General features: G+C 49.4%; 1 protein-coding gene and 1 long non-coding RNA gene across 5 annotated transcripts in view; one reads left to right on the top strand and one right to left on the bottom strand.

Annotated features, from left to right (window-relative positions):
- Window positions 1–10,700, bottom strand: part of LOC139073844 (uncharacterized) — a 33,667-nt gene extending 22,967 nt beyond the window's left edge. Inside the window, exons 1-2 of one of the 2 annotated variants that reach the window (XR_011522926.1) lie at window positions 10,515–10,673; window positions 7,457–7,918 (exon numbers count right to left, since the gene is read on the bottom strand). This is a non-coding gene — a long non-coding RNA (uncharacterized lncRNA). Of the gene's footprint in view, window positions 1–7,456; window positions 7,919–10,514 lie in introns of those variants that run through there. The other variant, XR_011522925.1, reaches the window with a different exon arrangement.
- COG1 (component of oligomeric golgi complex 1) overlaps window positions 9,191–22,162 on the top strand; it is a 14,218-nt gene continuing 1,246 nt past the window's right edge. For 2 of the 3 annotated variants that reach the window (XM_070560104.1, XM_070560103.1), the window contains exons 1-13: window positions 9,211–10,276; window positions 12,971–13,215; window positions 13,360–13,541; window positions 13,680–13,850; window positions 15,773–15,929; window positions 16,487–16,697; window positions 17,079–17,870; window positions 18,692–18,838; window positions 19,312–19,473; window positions 20,734–20,861; window positions 21,313–21,421; window positions 21,852–21,961; window positions 22,041–22,119. In XM_070560104.1, the coding sequence (XP_070416205.1) occupies window positions 9,962–10,276; window positions 12,971–13,215; window positions 13,360–13,541; window positions 13,680–13,850; window positions 15,773–15,929; window positions 16,487–16,697; window positions 17,079–17,870; window positions 18,692–18,838; window positions 19,312–19,473; window positions 20,734–20,861; window positions 21,313–21,421; window positions 21,852–21,961; window positions 22,041–22,119 (2,808 nt within the window). In that variant the 5' untranslated portion in view covers window positions 9,211–9,961. Of the gene's footprint in view, window positions 10,277–12,970; window positions 13,216–13,359; window positions 13,542–13,679; window positions 13,851–15,772; window positions 15,930–16,486; window positions 16,698–17,078; window positions 17,871–18,691; window positions 18,839–19,311; window positions 19,474–20,733; window positions 20,862–21,312; window positions 21,422–21,851; window positions 21,962–22,040; window positions 22,120–22,162 lie in introns of all 3 variants that reach the window. The other variant, XM_008514595.2, reaches the window with a different exon arrangement.

Here is a 22,162-nt window from a genome sequence, read left to right as displayed (position 1 = left end):
TGATTTGTAACGGCCCTCTCTGATTCCTTCCAGATCTTGTAGCCTAGTTTAAATAGCACGGCTAAGTACTGTAAAGCCGATGATGGAAGGAGTGCTCTAAAAATGCCACGAGACACGCCAGGTCTCGCTGACAGCAAAACCGATTACAGAGAAACGTCAAGAGTTTTAAAATTAAGTCAAAGAACACAACTTTTTATCATCTTCACGTGTTCCTTTCACTTAAAATCCAAACATCACAAAAATTTCCAGCTGCTTAAAACAGAGTTTTAACTACAAATGAGACTGCTAAAATCAGAAGAAAATTAGCTGATTTCTTGAGAGCTCATGATGCACCAAGCCCTGCTCTAAGCACTTGATACGGATCGTCTCATTCAGTCCCCACGAGAGCTCTGGGAAGGATGTGCTGCTGTTACCCCCATTCCACAGATGAGGAAACTGAGGCATGGCATACTCGTGTCACTTGCCCTGAACCCGCTCTCTTAACCTCTTAACGCACCTCTACCTATAGGTTGTGTGACCTGGAGCAAGTGCCCGACATCCCCAAGCCCACTGTTCCTTGTCTGCAAAATAGGGAGAACACCTCGTACCTTACAGAACTGTGTAAAGACTGGATGAAAGAAAATATTTTAAATAATTGATCTCCTTATTACTGGGCACATAGAGGAGCCCAGTAAGTATTAGCTTCCCTTCACCTTTAATCACAGCAAAAGGAGATCAGAAACTTTTTGGTCATTAAACAACTGACCATTTTCCAAATGGCTAATATTAAACCGTTGTTTCTATGCCATTAGGAAAGGTTGGCTGGCGCTAACAAAACCAGCCTTGTGACGCAAGATGAAAGCAAGGCCTGTGCAGAAAAGTAAGTGCATTGTGTGTCTGCCTGATAAGGTGCTACGCACTTTCTGTCTACACAGAGTGTTCCTTTCTGGACAAAGGACTTTCTTTCCACTCTGCTAAGCTTAACTAAACTGGGGTCTCCACCAGAGTGGACCAGGGGGTATAACTTCTCACCTCCCTGAAGAGCCTCATATCGCCAAAGCATTCTAGCAACTTAGCAGTTCACGGCATGTTACAAATTGCTGAGTTAGCTCTTTGTTCCTCCTCCATTGTGAGACCGTGGTTGGCGTGGGGCCTGGTGCTAACCAGAGGGAGAGGATCATGCTGCTAATCCTGGGTCTATAACCATCTGTATTGCTCTCAAGTCCAGCTGGAAACAGATGGCACACTCAGAGGGATTTAACTGAAATGAACGTAATGAAGGAGCTGCGCACAGAGGTGTGGGGAGGCGTAAGGGAATGAGCAAGAGATGGATGAGGAGACTAGCTAAAGGTGGAAGCCCTTCCTGGCCCTAGAGCTGAAGGGGACAGGGTGGGGATGATGTTGTGAGAACCCAGTGAGAGCTGAAACCACAAGGAAGGTAAGACTCATCAGGAGCAGTGGTCATAAAGTAACTAAGCCACAGCCAGAATCACAGCGGATCTGTTTATGATCTCTTCCCATGGCTGAACTCAACCAGAGCCAGAGGGCAAGAGAGCCAATTGAGACAGTCCACAGACATCAGCCTCCAGGGAGGGGCACAGAGTGGACTGTTTGGTGGGAGGAGGCACGTGGAGAATTACTAGCATTCCCATGCATGAGATATCCCCCCCAGCTCAGAAGCCCAGTGCACTTAAAGCTGCCCATGTTGGAATAGCTGGAGTGAGTTCATTAAGACTACTGCCAAGGTACAGGCATAAATGAGGGGCCCTTGGGGACTTCCAATGTTAGAAGTGCTCTCTAAATCCTAAGGATCAACTAGATTTTCAGAAAATAGCCATTGGTTGGATTGGGAGCCGCAAAAGGATGGAGGGTTAGAGTTCCACCCACTCACACAGTATTCTAGGTGGTCAACACCCAAAGATTGAACCATGCTTTGGGCATTGATGGTGCGGAATGCAGCTTATGGTCTCCCCTTGCAAGAACTCATCTGCACAACTTTTCAAATTCAAAGATCAAGTAATATACTCTTGCACTAACCCCACCTATACGAGAAGCATATCAAAAAACTGACCTGGTTATTCAATTCATTTGAGTCAAATTGGTTGCATTTCCCCCAAAACTGTATTTCCAAAAGACCCAAAGTGCACATTTTCTTGTGGCTAAGGATTCAGAGACTTTCATCCTCCAGCCTTGGGCCAAGCAGGGTCGATGCTTCTGATTTACCTGATAGAACTTAAACAAAACACAACAAAAACCAAACAACAAACTTCACAATCCAGTAGAAGCAGAGCTTAGCAGAGCTTTCTGCAAGCACAGCTTCTCCTAAAACTCTGCAGCTGCCTCAGAGATCTGATGTCCCAGATCTGAACTCTGCATCTTCTAAGCCATCTTTAACTGATACTGACAATTTGAGTGTGTGAACCCCAGGATGGGGCGTGATCCTGTCGATGGCTCATCCCTAAGAAAGGCGGACTTGAAAACTGTTTCCTCCAAAGCTAGTTCCCCAGTTATGCTGTATCCAAGAGAAAAATATCCCACCAAACCTTTACCATTCACTACAGCTGAACAGTCTCAGATGGCAGCTACAGGTGCCTGGGAGGCCATTGCCCTGCTCTAGGTAAGACGAGGGTAGCATTACGGTAATAAAATAGTTTCTCTTATAGATCTCTGTCCTCAAGTCAAAGACATTCAATGAGTTTGGCAGCAACCACCTCCCCTTGAACTTATGCTCGGCCTCAGTTTTGCTGTCCTGGAATATCAAAGTGTGTGAATATACTCAGAAGCATCAAGATGAGGGAATAAGAAGGTTAAAATGGACAGGAGTCTTTTCTAATTCTGTAAGTAACATTCGGAAGTCCAAAGAACTCACATAATTTGGGGGAGAGGGGAGGACTGATCAGAATATGAATTAATTCAACATTTCTGAAATTAGAATAAATCTGATGATTTTCTTTCTTGCATAGGAATTCTAAGGTAAGGTGCACTTTGAATATTTACATATTTGTTAGCATACTCATAAATTACTTTATTACAACATTAAATTATTATTCATACAGTCAACAAAGATTATGTCCACTGTGTGCCAGACACTGTTCTAGAAGCTGGGAATTTGGTGAAATAAAAGACAGACCGGATCTCTGCTCCTTGTTGTAGGCGAGACACTCATACAAGTACACAAATAAGCGAGCGTGTAATTGCATCCTAGTGACAGAAGCTATGATGGAAATACACAGACAGCAAAAAGTGGTGGCTGAGGTCCCAGGCTGCAAAGCCAGACAGCCTGGTTTATATCTCAGCTCTGCTACTTCCTTGATGAGTTGGGGCAAATTGTATAATCTCCCTCGGCCCCAGTTTCCTCCTCAATGAAGTGGAGCAAACAAGAGGATCTAGTTCAGAGAGTTTTTTGTGCAAATCGAATAAAGCAGTTCCTATTCAGAGTTTATAACAGTGCTTGACGTAGAGTGAGCCCCTGATAAATATTTGCTTTTCCTACTTTAGACTAGGGTGGCCCAAGCAGTCTTCTCAGAGGAGGCAACTGCCATGTGAAGATCTGGTAAAAGAAATAGCCAGGGGCCGGCCCCGTGGCCTAGTGGTTAAGTTCGTGTGCTCCGCTTCTGCTTCTGCGGCCCGGGGTTTCACTGGTTCGAATCCTGGGCACAGACATGGCACCATTCGTCAAGCCATGCTGGGGCGGCGTCCCCCATGCCACAACTAGAAGGACCCACAACTAAAAATACACAACTATGTACTGGAGGGACTTTGTGGAGAAAAAGGAAAAACAAAATCTTTAAAAAAAAAAAAAAAGAAATAGCCAAGAGTGAAGGCCTTACAAAGGAGTGAGCCAAGCCTCGTTTATAACACAGGAAGCAGACCAGTGAGGCTGGAGTAGAGGGAGGAGAAAGAAGAGTGGGATGGATGGGCCAGGTCATGCAGGGACTTGAGAGTCTTCTATAGGAGTCCGTACCTGCCCCCAAGGGAGGGGAAGCCACTGGAGGTTTGAAGCAGGGGATGCACAAGACCTGATTTACACTTTTGAGGATCCAGCTTGCTTTGATGGTGAGAAGAGAGACTAAGGGGACAAGAGTAGAAACGGGGAATGAGGAGGTAACTCGAGTGGTTCAGATGAGAAGCTGATGACGTGGACTGGGGTGGTGACAGTGGAGATGGAAAAGGACAGGGATATATTTTGGATCAGGGGTCAGTAAACCATGGCCCATGGACCAAAACGGGCCCTCTGCCTGTTTTTGTGATTGAAGTGTTACTGGAATCCAGCCACGTGCATTCATTTACTACCGCCTATTGCTGATTTCGTGCTACAAAGGCCTTGTGGAATAGCTGTGATAGAGACCCCAGGGCCTGCAAAGCCCATTGACTGTCTGGCTCTTTATAGCAAAAGTTCGACAATCCCTGTTTCAGAGGAAGAGTCTATAGGACTTGTAAATGGAGTGGGTGAGGATAGTGAGAGAGAGAGGCATCGAGGATTATTCCTGGGTTTTAGCCATGAATAACTGGGTGGTTCTATTTCTCGTGACAGGGATGACTTGCAGGAGGGTACAGGATGGGTCTCGGGAAGAGAATTATTATTTTGGATGTGTAAAGTTTGAGATGTCTCTTAGACATCCAAGTAGAGATTCTAAGGAGGCAGCTAGAGGTACAATGCAGGAGCTCATGGCGGGAGTAACAAACATCGGAGTCATTTGCAAACATCTGTTCTCTCTGCTTCCACTGCCATCACAATTTCCACCTGAACCACTGTAATGACCCTCTAATTCTTAAGGCCATGGGGCAGGATAGGGTCACCTAGACAGGGAAAGCAGATCCAGAGGAGACGAGTGCCAAAGCTTGAGGCTGGGACCATCCAACATTGAGAGGTCAAGCAAGGAAGAAGAGCCAGCAAAAATGATAGAGAAGAAGTGCCTAGTGAGGTAGGAGAGAAGTCCCTGGAGCATGCCACAGAAGCGAGGAGGAAACTGTCAACGAGGGGCAGGTCAGCCAATCCAAATGCTACTGAAAGGTCCAGAAACTGAGAAGTTTACTACTGAAGTCGACAAGATGGAAAGTGAGGCCTTTGAGTGGATGGAGTGGTGATGCAGGAGCCCTAATGGGTGGCGTTGAGGAAGAGGATGGGAGGTGCCTTGTGGAGAGAGCAATTACCAAAGACCAAGACATTTCCTTGTGATGAGGAGAGGAGAAATGGGCAGCGGCTGGAAGGAGACATGTAGACAAAGATGGGAGACACGAGTGAATAGTTTTAAGATAATGGGAATGATCAAATGAGAGAGAGGAAACTAAGTAGGAGAGAAAAGGAAGTGAGGTCTTTGACTGGTGGGAACGGTGAGATCCAAAGGTCAAGTGGAGAGGCCAAAGGAATACTATGTTCTTTGTAACAAGAGAGACGGCGGAAGGTGGGAGTCCATGCAAGCAGGTTGGTAGCTAAAGCAGATGTAATCTGAGGACATTCCTGTCTGATTACTTCTATTTTCTCCCCACATATGAGAAAGCCCATCAACCTGGGTGGAATGATGGGGAAGGGAAAGAGACAACGTAGGAGACTTGAAAAGAAGAGGGGGCTTCTTTGTCAAAGAATCACTGACTTCCAATCAGTATGTTTTGTATTCTCCATAGCATCCTGCACAGAGCTGGTTAACACAGTAAGTACTCAGTTACACGCTAGTCAAGGACAGAAAGTTTGGGGTGTGAACTTGGCTATCACCTTTTGTAGTCAAGGTGTTGAGAATGCGTGTAGCCCAGCCGTCCAGGCTCTCTTCATCAGCTGTGATGCCTGCCTGGCTGTTTGTTGAAGGCAGAGTCTCAGGTATCTGCAAACAGCTAAGTCAATACCCACCCTTTCTACTACAAACGTCACCTCCAGTAGACACAGGCTGATAAACCTGCCCTAAAGATAAAATGTCAAGATGACTGCATTAGGCTCTCTTTACCCCTTTGGCATCTCAGCCAAGAGCAAACAGCAAGTGTCTGAACCCCACTGCACAGCAGTGTGGAATTCAGCCTCTGTCCAGGCCCTGACACTCCTTTTATTGACATGGTCTGTCCTTTACCAGATCAAATTTCCCTTTCTTTTCTTTGCTTTCTGTTAATTTGCTGTCAGATTCTTCTCCTTTTCCTTTTCCTTCTTTCTTGCCTTCTCCCTTTCTGTCCCTTCTAGCTTAACTGGAGTTAACTTTCTTATCTTAATTTTCCTAGGTAATTTTGTTTCTTCCCCTTATTCTCTCTTCTCTGGGTGTGCCCAGCCCCCCATCCATCCTAACTCTATGAGAGAAGAGCCCTCCCTCCAGCATCATCAGGGTATGGATAGAAGGTTCAGCAGATTCACTCTTCAGCTTGAACGTTGCCATGCCAAAAACACAGCCACCCTGCATGAAAGGGGACTTATTGAAACAAGGCAGTGAAGTGCGATATGGGTACAAACTGTCTTACTGCTTTGCGTACTTCAACTATTAGGCAATTGATGGTAAAAGACCCTCTTGCCTTTTCCAATGCATCCTTTGAACAGATACTTTGTGATTATGTGACATATATGCATGACACCATTTACTCATTTGCAAATACTTATTGAATCGTTGAATCTGAGAGTCAAGGTCTGTAGGACCCTTTCCCATGTGGTAGACGACATATTGCATAAAAGAAGAACATGTGGTGTCTGCAAAAATCTGTTAAAAACCCTTCTATTTTAGGCATTATGCTGGCTTGCTTTCTATATTTCTATTAAAAAGTAAGGAGAAACTTGCCCCCTCAATGTTCTGAATGAGGTAAGCATGCCAACGGGCCCAGAGAAAGTAAAAAACACCAGAACATGTCCCAGTTTTGAAAGATAGCCCTCCAGCATGTGGACACTTGGCTACTAGGAATGGCCACCCCATGTGCCACCTGCCCACAAATCACTGGAGAGCTGCTCCAGCTTGGGTCCCCCAAACCCCCTGTACAATTGCAGAGACCCACCTTCAGGCAAAGGGTAGGAAGCAGTGCGGGTACTTTCTGAATGTTGCTCAGAATTGTTTGGCTCATCTGTCTCTTGATGTTCTGAAATTTTCTTTGAAGCTGATAATGTGACAAAGTAGAAAGATCAAGGACTTTAAAGTCAGACTGACCAGGATCTGAAGACAAGCTTGGCCGCTGACTATCTGTGTAATTTCAGGCAGCTCACTTGGTCCAGCTGAAGCTTGTTTTACCCATCAAGTGAGTGTGAGACCACCTACGCTCCAGGATTATTGTTAGAATTAAAGATAATAATGCAAAGTGCCTAGATGGTGCTCAGAATTACAGCTATTAAAATTGGCAGAATGCCTGGGTTTGATTTGAATGGCCCAGGATGATCTAAACATAATCTCTTGAACTTCAGCATTGGATGTTTAAAATTCTACTGCTAAAGTTTCAAGGTGAAGGGAAGAAAACTTGACACCAGGAGTCACCATGCAATACACAAACACACATTCATCCCTAAACCAAAACTAAACAGTGGCAATAAAACTAGGAGGTGCCCTTTACTCGTATACTCCTTAGGAAAGAAGATTCTAGTTCTCATCTCTGTCCCCCTGTCCCCAGCACAGTGCCTTGTCCAGCTGCAGAAGCCCGGCTCTTGGCCCATATCCTGGTTTTGATCGGGTGAGAAAGTAGAGAAAGGCGAAGAAGAGGGGGCTGCTCCCTCACTGTGGGGGAATGGGAAAGGAGACAGGAGAGGAAAGAGTCAAAGATACATTTCCTCCAGCCCCCAGAGCGTTTCCAGTGCCCGGGCAACGAGAAGGTTTGGTAACAGCTGCTGTTAGGCGCTCGGTTCTGCAGGCAGAAGAACAACAGTGGCATCTTCAGGGCAGCCAGATGAACTTGGCCGGGGAAGCAGAGAGGAAGGGATGGGAAAGCACTGCTTTCAGAACACACTCCGCAGTGGAGATCTCAGCTGACAAGCTTGCTTTTTCTCTACCTGAAACGACAGGTGTGTCCTCAAGTTCAAGGCACTTCACACAACCCCCAGGTCCCCAGAGCCTGACTGACACGTTGACATCCCTCCCTCTTGCTGTTAGAAAGACGTCAGCCCCACTCTCAAAGAACTGGAAACTCAGAGGTGTGTGTGTCAGTGAGGGTCTCCAGGGCAAGCAAGCGAAATGGATTTTGATTTTCAAAGAAACGAAATTCATCAGTAAGATATTGGACAGCCCCTAGAATCTCTGGGAAAGCTGAGGAAGCAGGCTCAGGGGACAGACAGGAACAAAGGGAAGCTAAACACTCAGAACCCAGGCGAGCATGTCGCAGGGTGATTCTGGTGAGGACATCACTGTGGTCGCCCATAGCTGCCACCAGCACCACTGCCAGCACTGGCTGGGCGCTTCCCCTGCACAGTGGATGTTGTGGGTGATACCACCACCACCAGCAAGATGAACTCTCCACTGTCCCTGCTTCTGGACATTACCAGCTCTCCACTGAAAGTCCTGGGTGGTTGTGTCTTATTGGCCGGCCCCAGGATAGCTGTAAGGGGAAAAGATCTTGCCGTATGGAGGTGAATTCCCCAAATACAGAAAAGAGATTCTGCAGATGCTGGGCAGCCAAATACCAACAAGCGTCCACTACAGAACGGGACTGCAGTGACAGCAAATTGCAGACCTGCCACCAGGGAGTGTTTTGAGTATGGGAGCAGTTGTATGGTAAAGTAGAAAAGGCAAGAGCCAGGAATTCAAAATTCTAGGTCCGAGTGCTGACACTGTCACATATTAGCTGTGTGACTTGGGCAGGTATAAATAAGCTTCTCTGGATTTTTGTCATGAATGGAATAATTTTCCTACCTACCTTGCAGGGCTGATGTGTATATCAGATACATAATGTTGTGGACTTGGAAAGTTATACTATTACTGAGTAAATCCGTTTGCCTCTCAGGGTCCCAGGTGACCCATTTGCAAAATGAGAACATTCCCCACATTGTAAGGCTATTGTGAAGTAAGCTAGAATATTATAAACGAATGGTTTACTTACAGATTGAAATTATTCCATGTCTGGGAGGTGGTGGGTGGGACAGGATGTGGGTAGGGACATAGATGAGATAAAACTAACCATGAGTTAGTAAGTGTAACACCTGGTGGGTGGGCACATTATACCATTCTCTCCAAAATAGGATGGGTATATCTTCCATAATAAATGTCTTTTAAAATGAAGGGTCTTGGAAATACATAGAAGAAACAGGCCACACTCTCCAAGTTTTACTACTGAGTGAGCGTTAGCCACGCCCCCACCGCCCCCGCCCCCGCCCCCGGCATTATGTCTTCCCAGGTATTGCCTTCTTTTTCTCTCTCTGCCCACGACCCTCCTCTCCGGGCTGGTGCCAATGTAAGGCTATACCTAGGAAACACCGTTAGAGGTTAAACACTGGTTTGAAACAAAAACGAAAACCCCAAAGAATCAACCACAAAAGAAAAACAGAAGTGCAGCGAGCGCACAGTCCCTTAAGGGGCAGCCCGCGCCCGCGCTCCGTCCCGGTTCAGAGCAACCGTGCAGTTACTCTTTCCAGTGAAAAAACGGACTCAAACTCAGCACGCACGGGCAGCTCTGCGTCCACCCGGCCCCGAGCCGACCCAGGACGCCGGGCGGCTGCGGCTGTCCAGGTAAGGGGGCCGGCCGAGAGGGCAATCGCGTCGTGGCAGGGGCCCAGTAAGGGACACGAGCGTCCTGGTGCGGCGTTACAATCACAAGGCAGGTGCTTGATCACGATAATTAACTCCGCGAGGAGAGGCTCCGCCTGCGCTGGCAGGGCCTTCAGCTCCCCGTGAGGCCGGGCCTGCACACGAGCGGCCAGCCTTGCGATCTAAGTCACCCAGCGTCCCCTTAAAAAGCCGCCGCGCAGGGCCGGCACCGCCCATCGCCCGCCCGGCACAAGCATGGCGCCCAGCGGGGCGGAAGCGCTTCCGCCCCCAACCACGATGGCCGCGGCCCGGGGCCCCGGGCGGAAGTGACCTGTCTGACGGCCGACCGGGCCACCATGGCGGCCGCGGCCGCCTCCCCCGCGCTGAAGCGGCTGGATCTGCGCGACCCCGCGGCGCTTTTCGAGACACATGGAGCGGAGGAGATCCGCGGACTGGAGCGCCAGGTTCGGGCCGAGATCGAGCACAAGAAGGAGGAGCTGCGGCAGATGGTGGGCGAGCGGTACCGCGACCTGATCGAGGCGGCCGACACCATCGGCCAGATGCGCCGCTGCGCCGAGGGGCTGGTGGACGCCGTGAAGGCCACCGACCAGTACTGCGCGCGTCTCCGCCAGGCCGGCTCGGCCGCGCCCCGGCCGCCGCGGGACCCGCAGGTCAGTCCGGGACCCGGGATCCCTGCCCCTCGCCCTCCCACTCCGGCGGGTCAGTCCGGGAACCCGGATCCCCGACCCCCGCTCTCCCACCCGCGGGGCGGTCCCGGACCCGGGATCCCCGCCCTCCGCCCTCCCACTCCGGCGGGTCCGTCCCACAGGCTGCTGACCCCATCTCAAAAAGCCCTTCAGCGTACGTATCTTCAGAGCCTTCCTGACTCCCAGGCCCTGATGCCCTCACCTCATTGGCAGGTGCGCTGGGCTCTCCCTTCCTGCTTTCGGTGAAAACGCCGGGATCTCTCTCGCTCCACAGTTCAGCTCATTCCCTGACATGGTCTTAGAACGGATTTCTTCTCCCTTATGTTGACACCTTCCCCCCAGCTCGTTTATTTCTCATCTCAGCCTTCGCCCCACCCTCACCCCACTTGCAAGAATAACTCTTGCAATCCCAAAGAGCTTTTCTACCCTTTGCTAGAGGATAGTACCGGCCATCAAGCGATCGTCTTTTAATAGCGGAACATTTCATTCTAGGGAACTAAGGTTATTCTAATCAGGTTATATCCTAAATGCCCTTCCCTCCAAACTAATGTTAGACCTGATGTGGAAGGATGCGGCCCTAAACACGTCCTTAGACTGGAGCAGCATTTTGTGTTCCTAAGGAGTGTTGACTTGGGGATGACAGAGTGTAAGGTCCTGGAGGGTGAGAAAGCTGAACAAGGAATTTGTTCTTATAAACCTGAGAGAAGAACCTTACAGCGACATGGAAGAAGGAATTGCAAAAGTACAATTTAGCTCCAGTTTGGAACTTTTTAAAACAACCTGGGTTTTAGAAGAATCCAGGTCAGTAGGCTGGGCTCTCACAGAGGAACTGTAGAAGGTTGGAAATACTTCGCTAACTTTTAAAATGACAGACCTGGTCCATCTGTAAGCTGTGCATTTAGCATGCGTCCCACGGTAGGTGGCCAGCCTTTGCTATAACTGAGTCATGCTTCAAGGTTTATTAAAAAGCTAACTTGTACTGTGCCTGACATTAGAAATATGTTTATTTTTATAGTTGTTATATCTGATTTATTTTCAGTCAAACTCACAAAACTTTGAGTGCCTTCTGTGTCCAAGGCACAAAGAAACAGAAGTCCCCCAATTCTGGTTCTGAAGGATCTTACCATCTAGGCGAGGAATTAAATCCATGGAAAGTTGATAAGAAAAATGTAAATAATTTAGATAGCAGGAAAAACCGTTTTAGGGTAACGGACGGTTGATTCCCAAAATAATTGTGTATACTTCCCATAAGAATTCTGAAGGAAGTCACTTTCCGCTCTGGCTCTTCTCAGTAAAGAAGGGCCTTTCGGACAGGGGAGGTTGGACTGTGGGTCTGGGATATGTAAAGACACTTAAAACCAGGTATCAGTTTGATTAAAGCAGAGATCCTCAGCCTTGGTGCTGTTGACATTTGGGGCTGGTTTGTTCTTTGTTGTCCTGCGCATTGTAGGATGTTTACAAGAATCCCTGGCCTCTGCCCAGTAGAAGCCAGTAGTGCCCTCCGCCCCTGTTGTGATAATAAAAATGTCTCCAGATATTGCCAGATGTTTCCTGGAGGATGCAATCACACCCGCACCCCCACCCCCCCAAACCTGCCCCGACACACACAAGAACCAAGGGATTCGAGGGCCCTGGAAGAAAGTGGGGGAAGAACAGGAAGTCCTCGACCACTAGGCTTAGATACAAGCAGTGAGGAGCCTTTAAGAACTGAGCAAAGATGTGACCTAAATGGCCTTTGAAGAAGGTTAATGTGACAGCAAAGGAAAAGGATAGATGGGTGGGTAGAGAATGAACACAGCACAGATGAGATGTTTTGGGATTAATCTAAGTGTGAGATGATGACCTGCGTTAGGTTCATGGAAGTGATAGCAGATGGTAGCTAGGTAGTGAGAAAGTCACAGAACCATCGGAAGGACATGAATTTCCTGGGAATTTGGGAGCAGGGTGGTGGTATATGCCGAGATACAGAGAGAGATAAGAGATCTGAAATTTTTGATAGGGAGATGAATTTAATGTTACGTATACTGATTATGGAATGGCAGTGAAACTTGCCAGGTAGCAGCAGAAAAGGCTCGAATGAGATTCAGGGAATGGTGAGGACTAAAAATAATGATGTGATGGTAGTGTTCTGCTGAGAGGTAATGTCTGAGCGAAGAGCATCCTGAAGTAAGAGGACAGACTGAGATGAGTAGAGGCGTGAGGGCTGAACCGGATAAAGATTTGGTGGACGGTTGCTGAAGAGAAACAGCCAGCAAAGAAGTCCGTGATGCGCTCAAAGAAGCAGGAGAAGATGTAGGACGGCTGGTCATGAGAAAAGGGAAGGAGAAAGCTAGCCTGAGTGGTGGTCCCTAGGGCTCTGTGCCCTTGGGACCTTACGAGGGTCACGGGTAACCAGACTGTGAGGTGACCAGATGAAGTTTGCCTCTCCATGGGGCTGAGCAAGGGCGCACGCAACTGATAGGAAAAACCAATGGGGTTGTACAGCACTCCTGACTCAAGCAATTTGACTACACTGAACTTTGATGCCTGGCTGAGTGGCAGTGAATCAGGCTTAAGGAAAGCTTTGTGCCCTAGAATAACGCCAGGTTTCTCCCAAGCCTGCCAAATGCTGACCTTGCCTTTGTTTGTTCTGACTTAGTTCTGTGCCTTTCCCTGCAGCCGCAGCAGCCATCCCAGGAGAAGTTCTACAGCATGGCTGCCCAGATCAAGCTCCTCTTAGAAATTCCTGAGAAGATCTGGAGCTCGATGGAGGCCTCGCAGTATCTCCACGCCACACAGCTCTACCTGCTCTGCTGCCACCTTCACAATCTGCTCCAGCTGGATTCCTCTGGTTCCCAATGCAGCCCCGTCCTCTCCCGATTCCCCATACTCATCCGGCAGGTGGCAGCTGCCAGCCACTTCCGGTAAGTGGATCCAGCACAAAGACCTTCCCTGGTGATGGCCACACTTCACCACAATGTTATGGAATGTCTTCTTCCCTGGTATACCAAGTTTCTTCTCCCAGGATGTGGAAAATTCCCTGCTGACCTCTGTCATCATCTCTCTAGGTCAACCATTCTGCATGAAAGCAAGATGCTGCTCAAGTGCCAAGCCGTGTCTGACCAAGCTGTCGCTGAGGCCCTGTGCTCTGTGATGCTCTTAGAAGAGAGTTCTCCTCGCCAGGCCCTCGCCGACTTCCTGTTGGCCAGAAAGGCAGCTATTCAGAAACTTCTCAGCCAGCCACTCCATGGTGGGTGTGGCTTTTTCCCAAAATTTGGTCCTTAAACATGTGAATAGAGAAAGATGAGCTGAGGGAGACAAGCATCCAAAGCGTTCTCTGTTTTTGACTTCAGTAAATTGTTTAAAAGAGGCTGGTTTCTTCTCTTAGGTGCTGGTATCAAGGCTCAGATTTGCTCACTAGTGGAGTTACTGGCCACTACTTTGAACCAAGCTCATGCCCTTTTCTACACTTTGCCGGAAGGCCTGCTGCCAGATCCATCCCTGCCATGTGGCCTGCTCTTCTCGACTCTGGAGACCATCACAGGCCAGCATCCTACCGGTGAGCTCTTAGCCACCCTTTTTATTTTCTGGTTCATTCAGGTAATATTTACTGAGCATCTACCATCTGCCAGCTTCTGTGCCAGGCTCTGGGGATACAGCTGTGAACTGGACAAGTATGGACCCCAACTTCGAGGGTCATAGGCTAGTGGTAGAGGCAGATATTGAACTCACAGGTACACAAATATCTGCTTAATATCAATGTTGGTCATTGCTACAAAGGCAAAATACAAGTTGACTTGGGAGCGTTGAATGGAGGGACCTCACCAAGATCAGAAAAGACTTCCCTGGAGAAGGGACATTTGAACTGAAACCTGAAGGTTGAGTAGGAGTTAGTCGGGCAAAGAAGGCAAGGATGAGAGAGCTCCAGGAAAGGGAGGAGGATGTGCAAATGTCCTGAGGCAAGGAAGATATTAGTGTATTTGAGGAACTGAAAGAAAGCAGATGAGGCTGTGAGGGGTATTGGGTGAGGGGAAGAGCAGCATGAGAAGAGACGTGGCCGGTCTGTCAGATGTGACCAAATGATGCAGCCATGTGGACCAGGCTGGAGAGTTTTAACTTTATCCAGAGAACAATGGATAGCCTTCTAGAACATTCTAGCCCTGGTGGTCCTTCTGTTATCCCTTCCCACACATCCCATACTTTTACTTAGTAGCATTTATCCCAGGTGGAGTTAAGTGCAATTGGCTTTTGTGTGGCAGTGGCTCCCCATGGGGCTGGAGTGGACGCTGACAGCTCACTTAGGAGGCTGTCGCCGTGACCCAGGTGACAGACCAGGGGGCAGTAGAGATGGAGCTGAGTGGACAACTTGGACATGTGTTTAGGAGGAGGAGATTTGGCGCTGGGCTGGCTGTGGAGAGAGTGGCAGGGAAGTGTTGAAGTTTCCGAGAAAAGGAGCTAGTTTGAAAGGGCTGATGATGAGTTCACTTGTGAACATTCCCGTGGAGACGACTGAGACCTTGGAGTGGAAATGTGGAGCCGGCAGGCGCCAGTGGGTCTGGCACGCAGGAGGGGTGTGGCGGAGACACAGGCCTCTGCACGCGGCCGTTTGCAGCTGTGGGCATGGATGACATTTTCACTAAGAAGGGAGGAGGACAGGGGACTGTGCCTCAGGATGCTCCAGGACGCAAAGGTCAGGCGGAGGGACACAGCCACAGGCAGAGGGAAGGAGAGGAATGTGCTCGGGCCACGTGGTCATTTTCAGAGAGACGTGCGTTAACTAGTCTCGTCTCTGCCTTACTTTATCTTTCAGCGAGGCGGCCACTTCCTTGTGCCTGGTTTCCCTCTCAGTGCTTACATTTAATGCTCTTTGCCTCTCATGAGAGGTGAGTGTTGGTAACTTTGTCATGGAAAACAAGTTCAAGGGCCCTCAGAAGGACCCCTGGGCTTCAAAGTCCAGAGGGTGCTCGTGCACAGAATACAAGGAATGGGCCTCCCAGAGTCGCACGGCCGGGGCCCGTGCCCTTCTCGAGAGGTCGCCTCCGAGGAGCCACCACAGCTCATGGTCAGGATGCCTGGTCATTGGTTCTCTCCTGGGATCCCCAGGGGCGGTAGGAGAATGGGGAGGCCGGGAAACCATCACCTTTTGTTTTCTGACAACTGACGTGCTACGTGTAAAATGTCAAGGACTGCACAGACTCCATTCTCTGTCTCTCTCTTTTTTCCCCCCATTCCTTTCCTCCCTGTCCTTTGCTTTCTTCTCAGCCAATAAGATGACCAGAGCTGGAGGGAAGCTGCCACACTCTCTGCTGAGGGAGGCCCTGGGAAAAATATTCTGTACTTTCTTTTTCCCCCTATTTCAGAGGTCCAGTCTGGCGTGCCCAGAGGCAGGCTAAGTGATCTTTGGGAATTCCTTCTGGGACCCTTCTTTACTATGCTGTTCGAAGGACAGCCTGATGATTCCTCAACTGGCCTTCTCTTTAGGAAAGGGCATCAGTGTTCTGCAAGAGGAGATGAAGCTCTGCGGCTGGTTCAAACACCTGCCAGCGTCCGTGGTGGAGTTCCAGCCGGCGCTCCGCACCCTCGCGCACCCCATCAGCCAGGAGTACCTGCGGGACACGCTGCAGAAGTGGATCCATGTGTAGGTGGCCAGGCCTTCCCGAGGCTGGGGACCCGTCCACGCACCAGTATGGCCGTGCAAGGGCCAGTGAGGGATGAGGGGGAGCATGGTGTTCCAGATGAGGCTCAGCCTGCTTCCCACGGGGTCGTGCAGGCCACTCACTCAGACACCTGTCACTGCCTTCGTGGCGGGTTAGCCCCTGCTCTGGGAGAACCAGGGAGGAATTTGTCTGTCAAAATATTATGTAAAGGATTCTAAATTCTCTCTATGTAAGACTTCTGCCACTCCTCAACTTTTCTTATGGCATTGGTTTTTGAAGCCGTTCTCTGGGGCTCTGGACTTCCTTCTAGATGTCTCAGGGAAGCAAGGGTGGGCCTGGGGAAAGGGCTACAGGCCCCACCTGCCAATCCAGCTGGAAATGCTGTGTTTATATATGTTTATAAATGCTCTCAGATAAATATATTTGTATCTTGGGACCCAGGTAAGAGGTTTTCAAATGGAGTGCTGCTGCTTTTCTTAATAAAGGTGTGAAAAAACCACGCATCTCATGGGGCCCAGGGAGATCGATTTTGTTGCAGGTGTAATGAAGACATTAAAAACGGGATCACCAACCTGCTTAAGTACGTGAAGAGCATGAAGGCTCTCGCAGGCATCCGGGACGCCATGTGGGAGCTTCTTAACATGGAGTCCACCGCCCACGGCTGGACCGTGGTGTGCCGGCGGCTCCTGGAGAAGCCCCTCCTGTTCTGGGAGGACCTGATGCAGCGCCTCTTCCTTGACCGATTGCAGGTGAGCTGGGAGTCACACGGTCCAGCTCTCGTGGCCAGTCCTCGTGTGCTCTTTGACTGTCTGGGGAGACTCCTGTCACCTCCTGAGTGTGTTCTTTCCCTGCTGACTTCCTCCCGGGGTGGCTCTTCTGGATAAACGAACCATAGCAGTGAACAGAGATGCAGACTCTAGTGCTGAAAAGGAGACCAGGCCTCTGTCCGTTGGTCAGGAACGTGTGTGTGTGTCCACCAGCGATGACTTTGTTCTCTGCCAACACCGTGTCGTCTTTCTGAGCGTGGTGGAGGACATTCGGAATGCTAGGATAGACTGCCACTTGGTGCTCTTGTTTCGAGTTGTCCTGAAAGGCGTTGTGACGGGAGCTGTTTTCTTATTCTCTTTTAGACTCTGACGAAAGAAGGCTTCGACTCCATCTCCGCTAGTTCCAGAGAGCTCCTCGTTTCAGCTCTGCAGGAACTGGAAAGCAGCACCAGCAACGCCACCCCAAATAAGCACATCCACTTTGAGCATAACATGGCTCTCTTCCTCTGGTCCGAGAGTTCCAGTGACCTGCCTCCTGATGCCGCCTGGGTCAACGTGGCGAACCGGGGTCAGCTGGCTGGTAGTGGGCTCTCCATGAAAGCTCAGGCTGTGAGCCCGTGTGTCCAGAACTTCTGTTCTGCCCTTGATTCTAAACTGAAGGTTAAATTGGAGGACCTCATGGCTTACCTTCCCTCTGGTGACTCGTCACTTTCTAAGGATGTCTCCCCCTCGCAAGCGAGGAGCTGTGCCTTTGACAGGTACGCTGATGCTGGGACCGTGCAGGACATGCTGCAGACCCACTCGGTGGCGTGCATCCAGCACATCACGGACTGCATCCGGGTGGAGCTGCAGAACATTGAAGACGTTGTGCAAGGGCAGCAGGACGTCCTCAGTGGTGTCAAGCTTCACGCAGTCCTGTTCATGGCCAGACTCTGCCAGTCCCTGGGAGAACTGTGTCCCCATCTGAAGGAGTGCATCTTGGGAAAATCGGGGAGCTCCGAGAAACCAGCAAGGGATTCTAGGGCTCTGAAAAAACAGGGAAAGGGGAAAACTCAGGAAATAATTCCTACGCAGGCCAAGTGGCAGGAAGTAAAGGAACTCCTCCTCCAGCAGAGTGTGGTGGGCTACCGGGTCTGGAGCTCAGCAGTTGTGAAGGTGAGGGGCATGGAAACGTTTTCTTTCCCTGCTCACCAGGGAGTGCCGGCTTTGTCTCCCTTTTATCATATTCCAAGCTGGCCAACCTCAATAAAGTCTTCTAATAGTAAGAGAATAACAATTATTATTTCATACAGTTATTCTGACTTATCTCTGCCAGAGAGCTCAAATGTAAAAGCTTTTCCATTCATTTTTAGCCTGGATTTTATAGACAGAAAACCTGATTTTTTTTTTCCTTCCATCTGATGAGAATGAAAGACCTTCTCCCTGGACAAGGGTCTATATTTCCTGCCCGTCAACCTCAATATCATATTCTTTCTAATCTCCACTAGTGTCTTAACAGATAGTCCCTGCCTTTTTTTGGGGGGGGGGGGGGGTGAGGAAGATTGGCCCTGAGCTAACATCTGTTGCCAGTCTTCCTCTTTTTGCTTGAGGAAGATTGTTGCTGAGCTAACATCTGTGCCGGTCTTCCTCTATTTTGTACATAGAATGCCGCCACAGCATGGCTTGATGAGTGGTGTGTAGGTCTGCGCCCAGGATCCAAACCTGCAAACTCTGGGCTGCCGAAGTGGAGCACATGAATTTAACCACTACGCCACCGGCTGGCCCCAAGAGATAGCCCCTGAGATATGTAGAGTTAGCAAAAAAATTCCTATTGCTGATAGCAGTAATTAGCCCAAAGAAGAGTGATGCTTACCATGCACCATCCCACACACGCTCTAGGCAGCAGAAGCTGGTCTCAGGACTACTCTAGGAGTTTGAAATAAACTCTACACAAGGGATCTGAGTGGCCTCTCTGGATATTTGCCTTTTATTACCAGGTTTTGGCTCATGGATTTGCCCAGTCATTACTTTTAGATGATGCTGGCTCAGTGCTGGCTACGGCCACCAGCTGGGATGAACTAGAAATTCAGGAGGAAGCAGAGTCTGGCAACAGCATCACATCCAAGATCCGACTCCCTGTCCAGGTAGGCAAGTGCCACCGTTAGCGAGCCCGTGGCTGAAATGGGCACCTGCTCTGTGGGAAGGAAAAAGACTAGAAAATGCCGCAGCATGCAGCTTCTGAGGAAGAGCTGCGGGTAATATGTGTAACTCCTGTGGGGGCAAAGTGGATGTAGGGCCAAGTAAATGACTGACTGTTCGAGAAGTCAGTCAATGATTCTTTCCTGTTGTACCACGGGCTCTGTGCTGATTAGAGAACCACTTACCCCAAAGGGAAAACAGCAACAGCAGTAAGACACAGTGCCACCTGCCAGGTCAGGCCAAGGCCACCGAGGGAAGGACAGCAAATGTCACTTGTCTGTAACTGTGTGCTGTAACAGGGGCTGACTGGAGAGGTCAGGGTCCGGTGTGTTTGCCTGATAAGGATAAATGGACCCACTCTCACCACGTCTCATTCGATGGCGTAAGTTGGCGACTTGACATTCCTTTGTTCTTCCAGCCATCTTGGTACGTGCAGTCCTTCCTGTTTAGCTTATGCCAGGAAATTAATCGGGTTGGAGGCCATGCCTTGCCAAAGGTGACACTGCAGGAGATGCTGAAAAGCTGTATGGTTCAAATAGTAGCTGCCTATGAGAAACTTCCAGAAGAAAAACAGATGAAGGTAGGTGTTTGAATTTTTTTCCATTAAAAACAGAAATAAAAACCTTAACTTTTTCTTGGGTCTGGGCAGTTCACGTCAAGGATTCAGGTGTTAAGGCTCACTCCGCCTGGCTGGCTAGTTAGTAGTGGCTTCCAGCTCTTCGCAAGGGTCAAGCGGGTCTTCATGAGAATGCAGTCCCGTCCAGGTGGAAAGGCTGAACGCTGCGGTTAGAGGCCTGGTTTCCAACTCCAGCACGGCCACACCCTCAGGGCAGGGCTGGCAGACCGCTGACCTGTGTCCTCAGGACCCCATGTGCTCACGTAGATAAACTGCTCAGGGGGCTGTGCGGAAGCTGGGGCGGTGGCAGAGCCCAGCGCGTGGACACGAGGGACTGTTACGGGAGGTCTGGCCCCCAGCCCTCCACTCCTCTCCCCTGCTGTGAGGCATTCTGCCCTTGGTGTATATTCCATTTCATCAATAACTTTTTTTTTTTTATTTTAATTTTTTGGTGAGGAAGATTGTCACTGAACTAACATCTGTGCCAGTCTTCCTCTATTTCATATGTGGGATGCCGCCACAGCATGGCTTGATGAGTGGTGTGTACTCATTATTCATCCGCACCCGGGATGCAAACCTGCGAACCTGCGAACCCTGGGCCACCAAAGTAGAGCCCGCAAACTTAACCACTACACCACCGGGCTGGCCCCCAGTAATATTTTTAAGACAGGCCCGACTCCTGATTTTGGAAAGAATTCAGGTAGGTCATCTCTCCTGAGCTACCTCAAAATGCCTCTTCTTCATGCCAGAAGTTTTTTTCTTTAAAATAACCATCTATTTGGGCTGGCCCCATGGCCTAGTGGTCAAGTTTGGCACGTGCCGCTTTAGCGGCCTTGGTTTGGGTCCTGGGCGTGGACCTACACCACTCAGGGGCAGCCATGCTATGGTGGTGACCCACATACAAAATAGAGGAAGATTGGCACAGATGTTAGCTCAGGGCGAGACCCACCCCCAAAAAACAAAAACCATCTACAGTACCTGAGGCCTTTCTTTTTTAAGGGCAGGGTCTCTTCCCACCTGTTAGGTTTTTAGTTTTGTTTAAGACCCAGTTTGTAACATAACTTATTTTTGTTGTTGTTGTGAGAGTCAGCTGGCCATGAGAGTATGAAAACCTTCTGCTTCTGAAATAACAAGGTGTAACTCAACTAAAACACGAAGCCGTTTGTTATGCTGACATAACGAGCCGTCACCCCTAATGGGCGGGGACGGGAAATTCATTTGCAGAAGGAAGGTGCGTTTCCAATGACCCAGAATCGGGCACTGCAGCTGCTTTATGATCTGCGTTATCTCAACATCGTTCTGACCGCCAAGGGCGAAGAGGTGAAGAGCGGCCGCAGCAAGCAGGACTCCAGGTAGCTGCCCTGCGCCGGCTCTTCCGCTGGCCTCTTCCAAGTGCACACAGCCCTTCTGGGAAGCCAGCTAGGAGTTGGCTTCTCACTGCACATCAGTGGTGTTTGTTTTCAGCAGTAAGTGCCTGTATTACCAGCAAGATAAATAACGGCCACCTGCTGGATAAATGCCATGGTCAAGTGTGGTAGGTGGAATCTCATTCCTCCCTCTTCTCACTCAGCCTGCCAACTGTTGGGTTTACTTTGAGCCTTTAGTACCCTCCCTGGAAACAGCAGGAGGGAATGGACTTAGACATCACACCAGGTCACAACTCCTGATAATCACGATAATCAGTGACATGTGGTCGGCATGAAGAAGAAATCCAGTTTCTAGGATTTCTATGGCATTAAAATACCATAACATTGGTTTTTGTCCTAAAAATGTGGAGAATCATCATCCTCATCCTTTTTTCAGATTTGAGAAAGTGGCTGACTACCTGGAAGGCCTCATTGACCCGTTTGACCTGGATGTTTTCACACCACATCTCAATAGCAACCTTAATCGCCTGGTGCAACGAACTTCTGTAAGTCAGTTGGAAGCCATGCTCACTGTGAATGAAGTGCCACAGGCTCAAATGAAAAAATAAACCCACTCCAGCACTCACTCCTCCAGGAGGCAATGTTGGGAGGGGGCAGGACGCAAATAGCCGAGTTTAGTTTAAGGGGTGGAAGAGGATTAGAGGAGGTCACCACCACCTGCCCCTTTCGTTGCAGATAAGGAGCGTTAGGGTTTTATCAAGGCCTCAGAAAGAGGAGTGAAAACAAGAGCTATTTGACTCTGAGCTTCTGACCCGTGGGCAGTGGTTAACAGCAGTTTTGAAGCATTAACGCACTCAAAAGAACATTCCCCAAAAGGATGGTTAGCAACAGTGCGACTGAGTCCCAACAGAGAAGTGATTTTCTAACTGGACGATAAAAACCCAGCATGTCACGTGCTCCCTTTCTGCCTGACAGGTTCTGTTTGGACTGGTTACTGGCCCAGAGAATCAGTTCACCCCTAGGAGCAGTACATTCAACTCCCAAGAACCCCATAACATCCTGCCACTGGCATCGAGTCAGATCAGGTAACGATGCCAGGACGCGTCTGCTGGGCCCCAAATCTTCCTGTGCGTACAACCGAAATTCCTTCATCTTGGTTTGTAGGTTCGGACTTCTTCCACTGAGCATGACAAGCACCCGAAAGACCAAATCAACCAGCAGAAGCATCGAAACCAAAGCCCAGGTTAGTGCAGAGAGCAAGAGGTTCGTCCCCGTTGATCTCGTCC

This window comes from Equus przewalskii, chromosome 10 (assembly GCF_037783145.1).
Source record: "Equus przewalskii isolate Varuska chromosome 10, EquPr2, whole genome shotgun sequence".
Classification (NCBI taxonomy): Eukaryota; Metazoa; Chordata; class Mammalia; order Perissodactyla; family Equidae; genus Equus; species Equus przewalskii.
The sequence above is the reverse complement of the archived record's forward strand: the minus strand, read 5'-3'. Positions and strand labels throughout refer to the sequence as shown.